The 12,456-nt window shown below is 45.8% G+C and overlaps 2 protein-coding genes across 2 annotated transcripts; one reads left to right on the top strand and one right to left on the bottom strand.

Annotated features, from left to right (window-relative positions):
• Nucleotides 1-1,265: 1,265 nt before the first annotated feature.
• LOC120652315 (haloacid dehalogenase-like hydrolase domain-containing protein 3) lies at nt 1,266-5,339 on the top strand. The gene is made up of 6 exons (XM_039930096.1): nt 1,266-1,749; nt 2,047-2,153; nt 3,492-3,600; nt 3,702-3,863; nt 4,104-4,277; nt 4,981-5,339. The coding sequence occupies exons 1-6, from the start codon at nt 1,468-1,470 to the stop codon at nt 5,017-5,019; spliced, it is 873 nt and encodes a 290-aa protein (XP_039786030.1). The 5' UTR covers nt 1,266-1,467; the 3' UTR covers nt 5,020-5,339.
• Nucleotides 5,340-8,866: 3,527 nt separating this feature from the next.
• LOC120652314 lies at nt 8,867-10,454 on the bottom strand. The gene has a single exon (XM_039930095.1). The coding sequence runs from the start codon at nt 10,155-10,157 to the stop codon at nt 9,441-9,443; it is 717 nt and encodes a 238-aa protein (XP_039786029.1). The 5' UTR covers nt 10,158-10,454; the 3' UTR covers nt 8,867-9,440.
• Between the last annotated feature and the right edge of the window lie 2,002 nt (nt 10,455-12,456).

Genomic DNA, 12,456 nt, shown 5'->3' with positions numbered 1-12,456 from the left:
CCTTTTACAGGGTACCGACAATAAGCGTTTTGGTTGTAGCCATGGTTCTTGGCTATCCTATAAATGTTATATTGCTTCAATTTTTACCAATCAAGGTGTAGGAACTTCAATATTCATGGCGTACATAGATGTGTCTTATATGAAGTGATTACTTTCTGATTATTAGATCATTTTTCGGGTACTCTATAGAAATTCATTTCCATTGATTGCATATTGTTTAACATTCTTTTACACATTTTTTTTGAACTAGCTAACTATTCGGTACAAAACTGGACTGAAAAACTCCTATATCTTAGAGGTATATTTATATCAAGACTCTGAAATGAAATATCTATACTACTATAAATGAAACTGACTACTAATTAGTATAAAAATAATAACGATAAAAATAAAAGTAATAGCATTTCATGCTGCGAGTCTTTGTATTCAGACCTGGTTTAGATGCGTAAAGTTTTGGGTGTAAAACACTGTAGCAATTTTGTTTGTATTTGGTAATTATTATTCCGTCATGGGTTAATTAGGCTAAAAAATCCGTCTCGCAAATTATAGACAAACTGTGTAATTAGTTATTTTATTTAGCTACATTTAATACTTCATGCATGTGTTAAATGATTCGATGTGACGGAGAATCTTATAAAGTTTTGAAATTTTGAAGGATGCTAAACAAGGCCTCATTTTAAATCTAAACATCAGCGTCAAATGTAGGATGACATGCCCTACTACACATTGTGTGGTCCTGAAAATGACACTTAAGGCGATGTCAACCATAAGTCATGAAATCCGTCTCTTGAGAATTTGATCACAATCAAAATTTTGATGGGACGTTTGTACTTTAGTATAGAATTCGCAAGTTTACTCCAACCATATTGGATTTCATTATATAAAGTTTGATAACTACAACATAATTGCTTGCACAAGAATATATATATTTTTAGCAATGACTCCTACTAAACTTTTACCTTCTGTCGATTTTTCTACTATATATGAATTTTCCACCCGGTGATATTTTAAGATAATATACCGGTAATCTTCTACCCAAATATTTGCATTGGCTATGAAGAAAATGCTTTAAAATCAGTCTGTCATCGTTGTCAACTTGTCATTCCAAGCTTACCAAAGATGCAAAGGGTTCAGCAGAACAACCGGCAGTGCCTGATGAACATGTTCCAGAAGGCCCCCCCGAGCCCAAGTGATGGTCCAAAACCAAACGAAAACGGAAAACCCTTGCCAAGAAGAAAAGAAAACAGAAGCAGTACACACCACCACTCCTAGCAAGGAAAGAGCAACAGAAAAGCCACCTCCTGCCGCCGCAAGCCCCCGCACCTCCCTCGCTTCGCCGCGCACATCTGACATCACACATCTCCATCCCCAGCGCCGCTGCCCATCACATTTCCTGGTGCCGGCCACCGAGCGCCCGAGCCCCGCGACCACGCCCATCGCCTACCAGCTCCACCTGCACACGCGGAAATGGCGGCGCCGGCGCTGCGCTCGGCGGCTGCGAGGGCGCGCGCGGCGGCGCTCTCGAGAGGGCGGTGGCTGGGGACGTCGTCCGCGGCGAAGAGGGAGAGGGAGAGGGAGAGGGGGAGGGGGAGGGACAAGGAGGAGGAGGAGGAGAGGACCGGGTGGGAGCTCTCGGCGGCGCGGGAGTACTACGACTACCGCAAGTCCATCTACGGCGACGTCACGCATCGCGCCCTCCTCGTCGACGCCGTGGGCACCCTCGTCGTCCCCGCCCAGCCCACGGCACAGGTCGGTGAGATTTGCCATTTCCTTCCTCTTCAAGGCCCCTTCTTCGTGTTCTCGCGACTCGCAGCGTCAGTCAGTGATCCTTACCTCAGGGTGTATGTAGGCGTGTAGCGTGATACTGTGATTTGCAGTCTGGTTGGCGATTGAGCTGCGCTCTTGTAGCACGATAGTCTTTCTGATCAATGCTGTTCGGATTGAATTGTTGGTGTCGATTTTATACTGCGTTAATGTGGCTCCTGTGGTTCAAATTTGTCTGTAAAAGTTTTTTTTCTGAATTGTTTGTCTGTTCCCTCTGCTTAGGTGTATAAGAGCATTGGTGAGAAGTATGGAGTGAAGTATTCTGAAGATGAGATCCTGATGAGGTACAGGCGGGCATATGAGCAACCATGGGGCGGATCTCGTCTCAGGTGCGAATTTCTGATGCTTAAATATGCCATTTACTGGCAGTTTGTCTTACTCTGTTCTGATGTGGTGATGCCTGTCAGCCTGTGTAGGAATTTCTGGTTATGCCATACTGCCCTGTTCCCTGTCTGTGTACTCTTTTGGTTAGACTTAGTGACTTTTTGTTGGTGTGATGCTAGTTGATTAGCTGAAAGGTCAATTTGCTGACGTTGGAGATTACTCTTCTTCCTTTTTCAGTGATTTGTTTTCATGCAAGTTTTCTATGTTGTCAACTCCATATGACCCTGCATGAAAATTGGTGTGCGGTGCCATGCATGTTGCGCAAAACAACATTTAACAGTGCTCAGTTCATACAAGGATTAAGTACTCCTAGTACACAACTGCCTTGCCACTTGTACGCACAAGGGCTCTCAGTTCAACTGTTACTTATTAGCAGCCCTAGATTCACAAATAACGACAAATTAGAAAAAAAATCACTTGTACGGATAGTGGCTCTCGGTTCACCTGCTACTTATTAGCAGCCCTAGATTCTCAAATAATGACAAATTGGCAAAAAGGAAGACTTTAAAATAGTGAAGCGGTTAGATGAGGCAAGCTATTGCATTACTTTTCATTCTCTGGGTTTGTTTATTTTAGTATCAAGCTGCATCCTTAAGATCTATTTTCACAAAAAAAATGGGTTGCTGCTTAAGGCTTCCATATCTCTTTGTCCCCAGACACATAAAGTTAGACATGTCTTTTATGGATCCTCAGACAACAAGCCCTGCAAAATTACTCTTTTCCAAAAGAAATTGTGCCCCAGCATCACTTCTAGCTTTTTAGAGCAGGACTACAGTGTTATTTAATCTTATTCTATGTAAACACATTTATATGCCGTGTTTCCCAATCAGATAGTTGGATGAGAACCTTACCTCAAAGGTGCATCCATAGACCAATTTAATCTGGCTCCATTTTTATTTCTTGTTTCCCCATACTTGGTACTGCAGATATATTTATATACATAGATTTTTTTTTGTTGATAAAATGGGCCCTCTTTTGTCCTTGCACTCATCTGTTCTTTTGTGATTACTTATGGGCAGCACCCTTTTTTGGAAATCGTCCAGAGATAATGTTATTTCTAGACATGTTTGGATGTGGGCCTGTGCTGATCATTGCAAGCCTTTTATTTGTTTATTTTTTTATGTTTTCATTGCAAACCTAACTATTATTGTTATACTTCATACTTGTTCTGCTGTAGTATTACATGTTCCTGCTATTCTCTAAATTATCCTTTTATAGAATGTCTGTTCTCTATATTATCATTGATCCATTTAGAGATTAACTTATTGCACAACATGGAGCAGGTATGTGGATGATGGGAGACCCTTCTGGCAGCACATAGTAACTTCTTCTACAGGCTGTTCAGATGCACAATACTTTGAGGAACTGTATCAATACTTTATGACAGAAAAGGTTACATTAACTATGTAGTCGTCAAATAGAAATAACTTAAAATGTTGTTTTTGTTGTCTCTGACTTAACCAGACTAATGAGAAGCCTTTTGTGCTTACTAGGCTTGGAAGCTTTGCGATCCTGATGCTGAAAATGTATTTAAAGCTTTAAGGAGAGCTGGTGTTAAAACTGCCGTTGTCTCCAATTTCGATACCCGTCTACGGCCACTTCTGCAGACCTTGAAATGTGACCACTGGTTTGATGCAGTTGCTGTTTCAGCAGAGGTTTGTTGACTTCTATTGTCATTCCTCAGCTTCGGTTAGAAACAGATGCACTTGCAACTGCAAGTTATCATGTTTGTATTATATGCTATTACCTTCTGCTGTTGTGATCCAGTGATGTAGTGTTCTTGTTTCTATGCAAAAACCTGTATATTCAGTTTGAAATATTATTGCCGTATAGTCATTATTTCCAGGCAATTTTCTGTGTTGAAATCTCTTCATTTCTGTATACTCTACAAACAGGTTGCGGCGGAGAAGCCGAACCCAACAATATTTTTGAAGGCCTGTGAGCTTTTAGGTGTGAAGCCTGAAGAAGCCGTGCATGTTGGTGACGATCGCAGAAACGATATATGGGGAGCTAGAGATGCCGGCTGTGATGCCTGGCTCTGGGGCAGCGACGTTCACTCTTTCAAGGAGGTACTTCTGTTTCTTCTGTACACCTTACCCCCAGCATTTACCATTTCTTCAGCTGAATTTTTCTCCTGGGCAAAGTAGCCCCCCTTCTCTTGGTATGTTAGTTGTACCTTGCAAGTGGTCTCGCAATTGGTACCACTCTGCTGGTGGCATGGGTTCCTGCGGTTGTTCTAGAGGTATCGAAATTAGTTCGCTGTTTGGTGTAGCGATAGTAAGGATTATTGCCAGTACGGGCGTAGGTCCCACTGGACTGTTGGTGAAGGGTAATGGGCAGCTCTGTCACACACTAGAGGGAATTGATGGATACATTTGTGGCCCAGTGAGTTCCATTTGCCACGGCCTAAAGAATAGTCCCGATGGGACCGGCACCTGATGAGATTCTGGATAACTATCTTTGGGGAAAAAAAGATTCTGGATAACTGCTCATGCAAGAATTAACATTTTTCCCGCACTTATCTTCAGATATTCGTTTCTGTGTTGGGGGCAGGTATCCCTTCCGTTCCAAATTTTAGGATTTTAGCAAATTTAGATGCATAATTTTTACTATATATATCTAGATGCATAATAAAAACTATGTATCTAGATTTGCCAAAATGATCTACAATTTTTTGATGGAGGGACTAGCTTCTTTTGGGATGAAATAAAATCAGCAACGCAAGGCGCCTGGTCTGGCCTTTGTTTACACGTGTTTGCGCTCTTGGTGCAGGTGGCTGAGCGGATCGGCGTTGAGGTGACGGACAAGTGACCCAATCCCACCGGTGTGGTGCCGCCGCTCGGCAGCGACGAGAACAGTGCCCAGGAGCGCGGTCGTGAGGATGATGATGTACATAGGATAGAGACTCAAGTGACCCATCCTTGCTGTTGCTAGATCGTGGCTGTCGTACAAAGTTCCCTGGAATGGAAGGAAGACGATGTAGAACTGTAGTGGTGCTAGCTAGGGAGGTCGCTCCACTCTGGAGCCATGTTGTAGCTGATGGATGGCGCCGCAGCCGTGCAGATACTAGACTGAGATTTAGCAAGCTAGGGCTTGTCCTGCTGGGACCTGGTTACTCTGGTCCAACTACAGTATCTCTCGCGGATGGTCGTTACAGTGCGCGCGCATCATAGCGGGGTGTGAAGGTCATCGCGCGGGGGGCGCTGGGATAACGCGCGTTACCCCCGCCCATCTGTCGCACACACTGGGGTGGTAATGGGTCATGGTCCTAGTGGTTTCTTTATAGCCCATTAAAGCTCTTAAATTTTTTAGCTCAAAATTGCATAGGATTAGAGCCCGGCCCTTTACCACCCCTAGTCGCACAACTCCCTCCCCGTTTTAGAGTTTGGGTCTAAATCGGCTCAGCAAATAGGTTAAGTCAAATTTGTTTTGAAATAAAAAAATTTATTCAAAAATAATTTTTTACACGAACAATAATAATGGTTCCAGCAACAAAAAAAATTTGTTTTGAAATAAAAATTAATTATTAAATTTTGTGTGATAATTTAGCTGCTAGTCACCCGTGTGATTCTTAATTTTTGTGCATCAGGCTGGGTTGGGGCGATGATCACGTGAGCCTTTCCCGTTGGGCCCCTTTCCCCCACTCGATGGGCTCCCAGCCCTCGGCGGAGTCGATTCTCCCGGTCGGCCCGTGACGCAAGGCACGCAGGCCCTTGCGCGTGTGGAGCGCCCGCCCTTTATTCTTCTGCTGTGTGTGCGTGTGTGTTTTTGAATCAAGTGTGTGCGTGTTCGTTCCGGAATCCGGACTCACCCGGTGCTGCTCTGTTTGCTCTACGCTGCAGTCGGTGGGAGAGCCGATGGAAGATGCATCTTCCCGTCGATGTACTCCGTAGGTCGGAAACATCAAACGTTGCAGGAGGCTGCGCCAACAGCAACCGATACCGATCTTCGGGAGGTGACCAACCTCCTGACAAAATGGCATTACTATTGGCGAAAAGAGACGTGCTTCGGCGTCCAGCTTCCTGCCCGGCGGCGCATTCCAATTGCCAGTACCTTCTGTTCACATGAGCTGCTAGCAGATCGTTATCCGATAGCGTCGGTCCTACGTGGACACGATCGAGCGCACACGAGGCGCTCTCTCTCGCCCGCGCACGCGTGCGCTCAAGTCGGATTCAGACAGTAGTCAGACGATGAAGCAGCTAGCAATGCAAGAAGGGGCCAGCCTGCAGGCTGCAGCTACCAGCTAGCACCGCCGCAGCCGCGGGTGGCGCACGCCACGTACAGTTCCGGTGTGCGACAAGAGAAGCACGAACCGATAGGGGCGCTCGTCTACTTTAATAAAGTTTTTTTAATCAACAGTATTGGAACCACACTCTTCAATCTGCTGATGTTGCTAATAAGCTGCCTGTTTCTGACGACCTGCGTTGGCCGTGCGCATATATTACTCCACGCGTTTCAAATAATAAGACATTCCAACAATTTTAGAGTCAAAAAATTTTATGTTTGACCAAATTTATATAATAGAATAATAATATTTATTATATAAACTATGTACTATTAGATTTTTATAAGTTATATTTTAATAGTACATCAATTTGATATTATAAATTTTTATATTTCTCTCTATATTTTTTGTCAAATTTGAGATTGCTTTGACTCTCCAAGATTTTTGGGATGTCTTATAATTTGGAACGGAGGGAGTAGCAGTTTAGCATATAGAAAACGAGCTGACGTCGAACGTATTTTGCACCCGAAGCCAGCCAAATTACTTACCCCTGCCATAGCACATAGCAGCAACCGCCTATTACTATTAGCCTATATATAGAGAAGAGGGAGCATGTATCCCACGTGTAGAAAGTATTGGTGGAATAGAATAAAAAAAACACACAATACAATGCATCGTGTTGTCAAACGGATCGGAGAACCCACAACAATGTCGTCGCTCGCTCCGATCCACAGGTGATTGACTGGCCATTTAACGCTCGCGCGCGCACAGACTACAGGTCGTGCTAATCAATCCGGAGTAGATATACATATACGCGTGAAATACAGCCGCAATAATGCAACTAACAAGCGGCGGGCTAATTAAGCACGGCACGGCCTTTAATTAACTGCGGACTGGATGGGTCTGGTCGTTCCCCCGATGCACCTACGGTGCTCGATCGACTCCTGCCTTCTCGGAACCACCGCGCTAAATTGTGCGAATAATATATATACTAGCAATTATGTCTGTGTGTTGCTACGAAAAAAATTAGTATAAGTATCGGATACATATTGATGCCCGTATATTAATTTATAAGGATCTACGTGATCGAGTCGTAGACGGAGGGGGTTGATCCGACTCGCATACAGGATGGACTAAGGCCCACCTGTCAATAACATAGGCGGACCAAACCAAACAACCAAACTAAAAAATTGGGTGGAAACTTTACTCGCTTTAGTAATAGGTATAGATACTGGTACTTTCTCCTAATAATATACTCTCTCGATTCAAGGCATTTTGCTTTATTCTCAGTGGCGGATGCAGAACAGGATTGAAGAGGAGGCTGATCTCCTCCTCCTCCTCCTCCTCCTCCTCCTCCTCTTCTTCTTCTTCTTCTTCCACTATCTCTCCATTTTTTTCTTCTTTCTTTCACCTCTTCTTCTTCGTCACCCTCCCCATATTTCCATTGATGCATCAGCAGTAGGGGCGGGCCCAGCCCTCTGGATCCGCCCCAATTTATTCTAAGTGAAAGTAGTCTAAATTTGACCAAATTTATAAAAAAAGTAATACTACTTTGAATGTCAAATGAGAATAATTAGATTCATTATAAAATATTTTTTATAATTTACTTATTTGATGTGTTAATTGTTAATATTATTTTTTATAAATTTGATCAAATTTATTTTAACTTAGGAGAAAGCAAAATGCCTTACATACCATAACAGAGGGAGTATCACACTTATTCGCAAGCTGCTTCTGGCAGAGTCACTGGTAGTGGGCCCAGGGCCTACATTAATTTCGAAGGCATTGAGCGTAAGTTAACATAACTCTCCCGGAGGTTTGGTATTATGTTAGAGCATCTCCAACAGACTACATATCTCTCTCTAATATAAAAAATTTGCCTTTTAGGCAATATGAGGTGCTCTCTAATATAAAAAATTTGCCTTTTAGGCAATATGAGGTGCTCCAGCCGACTGTCAATTCCATCGTCAACACCAAAAAAAAATTTGGCAATCGACAAAACATACCTCACTTTTCCTCAAATGTAGGGAGTTTCTTCTTTCACCCTATCCTTTAAGTAATCTGCTACAGCAGTTGCTATTAAAAATATAAAAAATATTATTAATAATAGAGAAAAAATATATAGAATATAAGACATAAGTAGTCTGCTGGAAATGCTCTGTTCATCCCATGCAAGCATGGCTCCACACGCTGGCCGCCGGAGCTAGACGGACCGGACGCACGCCCCTGGCCTGTTTCCCCGACTCCGAGTCCGAGTCCGAGCGCGCCAAGCAAAGTAGCAAACCTTGGCGCCTCACCTTGCTTGCCCTTCCATTTTGATCCGTATGTTCGTGCCGTCGCGTCCGAGACGGCGAGACGACGGTGCCAGTAACAGCAGCATCCCCTTCTTTTTGTTTTCTACTCTACTCTACAAATAGTACAACGACGCGTATATAGCTAGCATCTCGTCCCCTCTCTCTTCTTCTCATCAAAAGAAAGAAGAAAGAAAAACTTATGCTACAGTAGTACTGGAGCGTCGATCGGATGCATGGCTTCAGAGTACTGTTCGAATGCTCGATGGATGGATGGTACTATCAATGACGCCACGACTTGGGATTCCACTAGATCCCAGAGACGACATGCTCACATGCCCGCCTGCCTGCCTCGCTCTATGGCTGTACATGTACTGTATGTATGTTCCATTCATCAAGTTCAGATCGACATCTATACACAGTTAATTTCCTCCAACGAAACAAGCTAAGAGAGAGTGGCCTGCTGCAGCTGCGCTCTGCACACAGTACAAATCACCAAATGCCTAGGACGCACTAAACTACCAGCTAATAATTGTCTAGCAGCAGCTGCTGCTGCGGGCTGCGCGCGCATCGCCAGCTTCTTCCCTCCGGATCCAATTTGCTTCGTTTCACCAGCGACGACCGATCGAAGAAGCGGCGGCGCGATCGATCGAGCAAGCTTCCCCAAGTAGCTTGCATCTCGTGGCTGTCCCGGCCCGCCGCGCGCGCTGCTACTGCTATCTTTCCCCCTTGTTGGCGTCGAGGCCCAGGAGCCTGACGGCGACGGGCGACAGCCTCCCGGGGCTGACCGCGCCCAAGCCCCTGATCCTGCCCTTGCGCTCCTTGATGGTGTCCAGCCGCGGCGACCACGCGCGGCCCCTGGCGGCGCCCACGAGCTGCTCGTAGTGCTTCCGCAGCTCGGGGGTGCTGCACAGCGCCGCCCCGGCGCACGCCGCCTCCGCGTCCTCGCCGCCGGGCTCTTTGGATCCCAATCCGGCCCTGGACGTGACGGCCCCGATGAGGAACTCCGGCGTGACCTTGATGACGGTCCGGCCGTCGCCGCCCTTGACGTACTCGAAGGGGCTCTTGGGCCCCCCCGCGATGCACGACGACCCGCCGCCGGCGGCCCTGTCGTAGGAAAGCGCGGCGAGGGACGCCGCGGTGAGAGCGTCGTAGCCCTGCGGGAGGCGCTCCACGGGGAGCACGAGGTAGGTGGTGCCGGCGACGAGCCGGTCCTCGATGGCCAGCACGGGCGCGGGGCGGCCCAGGTAGAAGCCGTCGGCGCGGCACACCACGGTGCCCGCGAAGTCCAGCATCACCTGCCCCGCCAGCTTCCCGCGCCGCGCCGCCCGGGACTCCCCGCCCCACAGCACCAGCCGCGCCGCCCGCCGCCGCCGCGACACCAGCGCCGCGCAGAGGTACGGCGCCAGGAGGCACCCTCCACCATTGGCCATGTCCAAACTCCAATGCAAGCAGCTACTATACTGGCGATGGCGAGATGGATGCAGCAATGGGCTGTCTGTACGCTAGCGGCTTGTCATGTCCGGCCGGCCCGGTTGCTCGCTGGATATATGGGCGTGGACGACGACATGGCCGCTGGCCGCAAGGGGTAGGTTTGACCGCGCGGCAGTGAGAGGGCGCGCCGCATGTGAGCAAAAACAACCAGGCCGCACGCAGCTCTCTCGTCGGCGGTCAAAGTCGACGGCGTTCCATCCCCGCGCGCGCGCGTGCCTCTCGCCCGTTTTGCCTCGCTTTCGTTTCGCGCGCGCGAGAACAAGTCCAAGAAAACCCTTTTTAACGAGACGTGCCGCTGGTGTTTTGCGTCGACCAGTGTCATGGATGACTGCCCGGCCGGGGTCGTCGTCGTCTTTGCGCCTTCCTTCAGTGCCATGGATCCGGCCGGCCAGCGGGCCAGGACGTGTGGTTTGATGTACTCCACCCGTTCCGAATTGTATGCGCGTTTCAAATTGTATACCGTTTTAATTTTTACTATTCATCTAGATAAACACTATATCTAGATATATAACAAAAATTATGAATCTAGATTTGCCAAAATAATCTACAAACGAAAGGAGTAGCTGATGAACGCTGTCAGAGTACTCCTCCGGTGGCAAAGCAATGCATGCCGCGTTGGATTCGATGAGAGAGCCGGATCTAACGGCCCACAATTAGCGTGCCCTAAACCACAAGTGTGTAGTGCTAGCTTGATGAACACGAGTATATATTAATTAGACGTCGCTGTAACCTGAGGTGCTCCCGGCTACTTGTAGATGCCGTGCTGCCGTGGATTACTCGACTGGTCTAGCTACTATACCGGGCTCAAGTAAGAGTTAATAAGACGAGATCTTTGTTTGACATTTCTAGCCAAGTTGCCGCATATGCCGGTTACTAGCTACTAGTAGCTAAAAGTGGCGCCTCCTTTTAGCTCAGCTCTCATGACTTCATGCATCTTGGTATGGTAGCCTTTTTCTCCTCTCGGTTCTGGTGGCATGTCGGCATGGATGTTCGTTTGCTGTTCTGTTTTGTTCTTCTCTCATGACGTTGAAACTCTGGTGTTTTTTCACCATTGAATTCAATGAAACAAACCCCTGACCAAAACATATAAAAAAACCAAATGGTCTTTGGTTCCCTTTTGAAATTTGACCCTTGGACAAGCTTTTTTACCACATCTCCGTGACCGTCTCACTCGAGTTTTGAGATACGGTACCCTATTTGAGCTCTCAGAACGAAATTAACTTGAAGCAAATAAATTAAATAACCAGATCATGTTCAATCTATATTATATATGCTGACCAGCGAGAGGGGGGAAATCAAACTGAAACAAATAGGGTTCCATTTGCATGCTTGTGATTGATCAACTACCGGGTCTTTTACTGTACACTATTTTGTCAAGAATTTTTCTCTCATCACGATCTCTCACATTCATGGATTCGACATTCTATTAAAGCCAAGCATTCATGCGTCCACAGTTGGTTCAATATATATAATGTTTCTCCCATGACGACATGCTGGAGAAGGAAAATAGAGAATAATAAATGAATGATTGATGTATGCATGCATGCATCCATTCATGTCAGAGAAGTATAAGATTCGTGAATTCTTGAAAAGTTCATTTGGAATTTTGATCAAATGGCTTCTTGATCGATGAAATTTAACAATTATCCTACTACGGGAGTCTGTAGTTAGATCACTAACCTGGATTGGTTATATTTTTCTTTCTTTTTTTTACTTTAAACCGTATGGCACTGAAAGGAAAATGAGAAGAAGATGGCTGAGAGCCAAATTCCAGGTTAGTTCATGGCTATAATAATTTCTGTATTTTATAGAATTTCCTTTATAGAATTCCAGCAAAACTTTCACTGAGATTATTACAATCTCCGCAACCATCATCTACTCTTATAATTGATTATTTCAATTCAAATGCTTCAGCAACCAAGTTGTTACGAATTGGTATTTGTCCACATTGTCACTGTACGACTAGATAAACGACCTGAAAGTAAAGGACCGCCAATTAACTTCATTAGAAACTTACTCAATTCTGCGTGTTTTACTTGAACTGAAACGATCATATCAATGGTCAGTCTCTCGTAAGGTTTTGATTAGGCCAGGTCCTTAAAGTACCTGGAAAAAAGAAACAGACAGTATTAGTCAAAACTAATTACTCCCATTGGCTGTTTGGTCAGACATCAAGATCAGTGAGCTCACGAGAGATACGTCAGAGCCGTCACAAGAACAAAAACAAACAGCACGTGC

This window comes from Panicum virgatum, chromosome 9K (assembly GCF_016808335.1).
Source record: "Panicum virgatum strain AP13 chromosome 9K, P.virgatum_v5, whole genome shotgun sequence".
Classification (NCBI taxonomy): Eukaryota; Viridiplantae; Streptophyta; class Magnoliopsida; order Poales; family Poaceae; genus Panicum; species Panicum virgatum.
This window is presented reverse-complemented; position numbering and strand designations above follow the sequence as displayed.

Coding starts and splice junctions, on each gene's coding strand:
- LOC120652315 (XM_039930096.1), top strand. CDS start 1,468: ATGGCGGCGCCGGCGCTGCGCTCGGCGGCTGCGAGGGCGCGCGCGGCG. Junction 3,864..4,103: donor CAGTTGCTGTTTCAGCAGAG/GTTTGTTGACTT, acceptor CTCTACAAACAG/GTTGCGGCGGAGAAGCCGAA. Junction 4,278..4,980: donor ACGTTCACTCTTTCAAGGAG/GTACTTCTGTTT, acceptor CTCTTGGTGCAG/GTGGCTGAGCGGATCGGCGT.
- LOC120652314 (XM_039930095.1), bottom strand. CDS start 10,157: ATGGCCAATGGTGGAGGGTGCCTCCTGGCGCCGTACCTCTGCGCGGCG.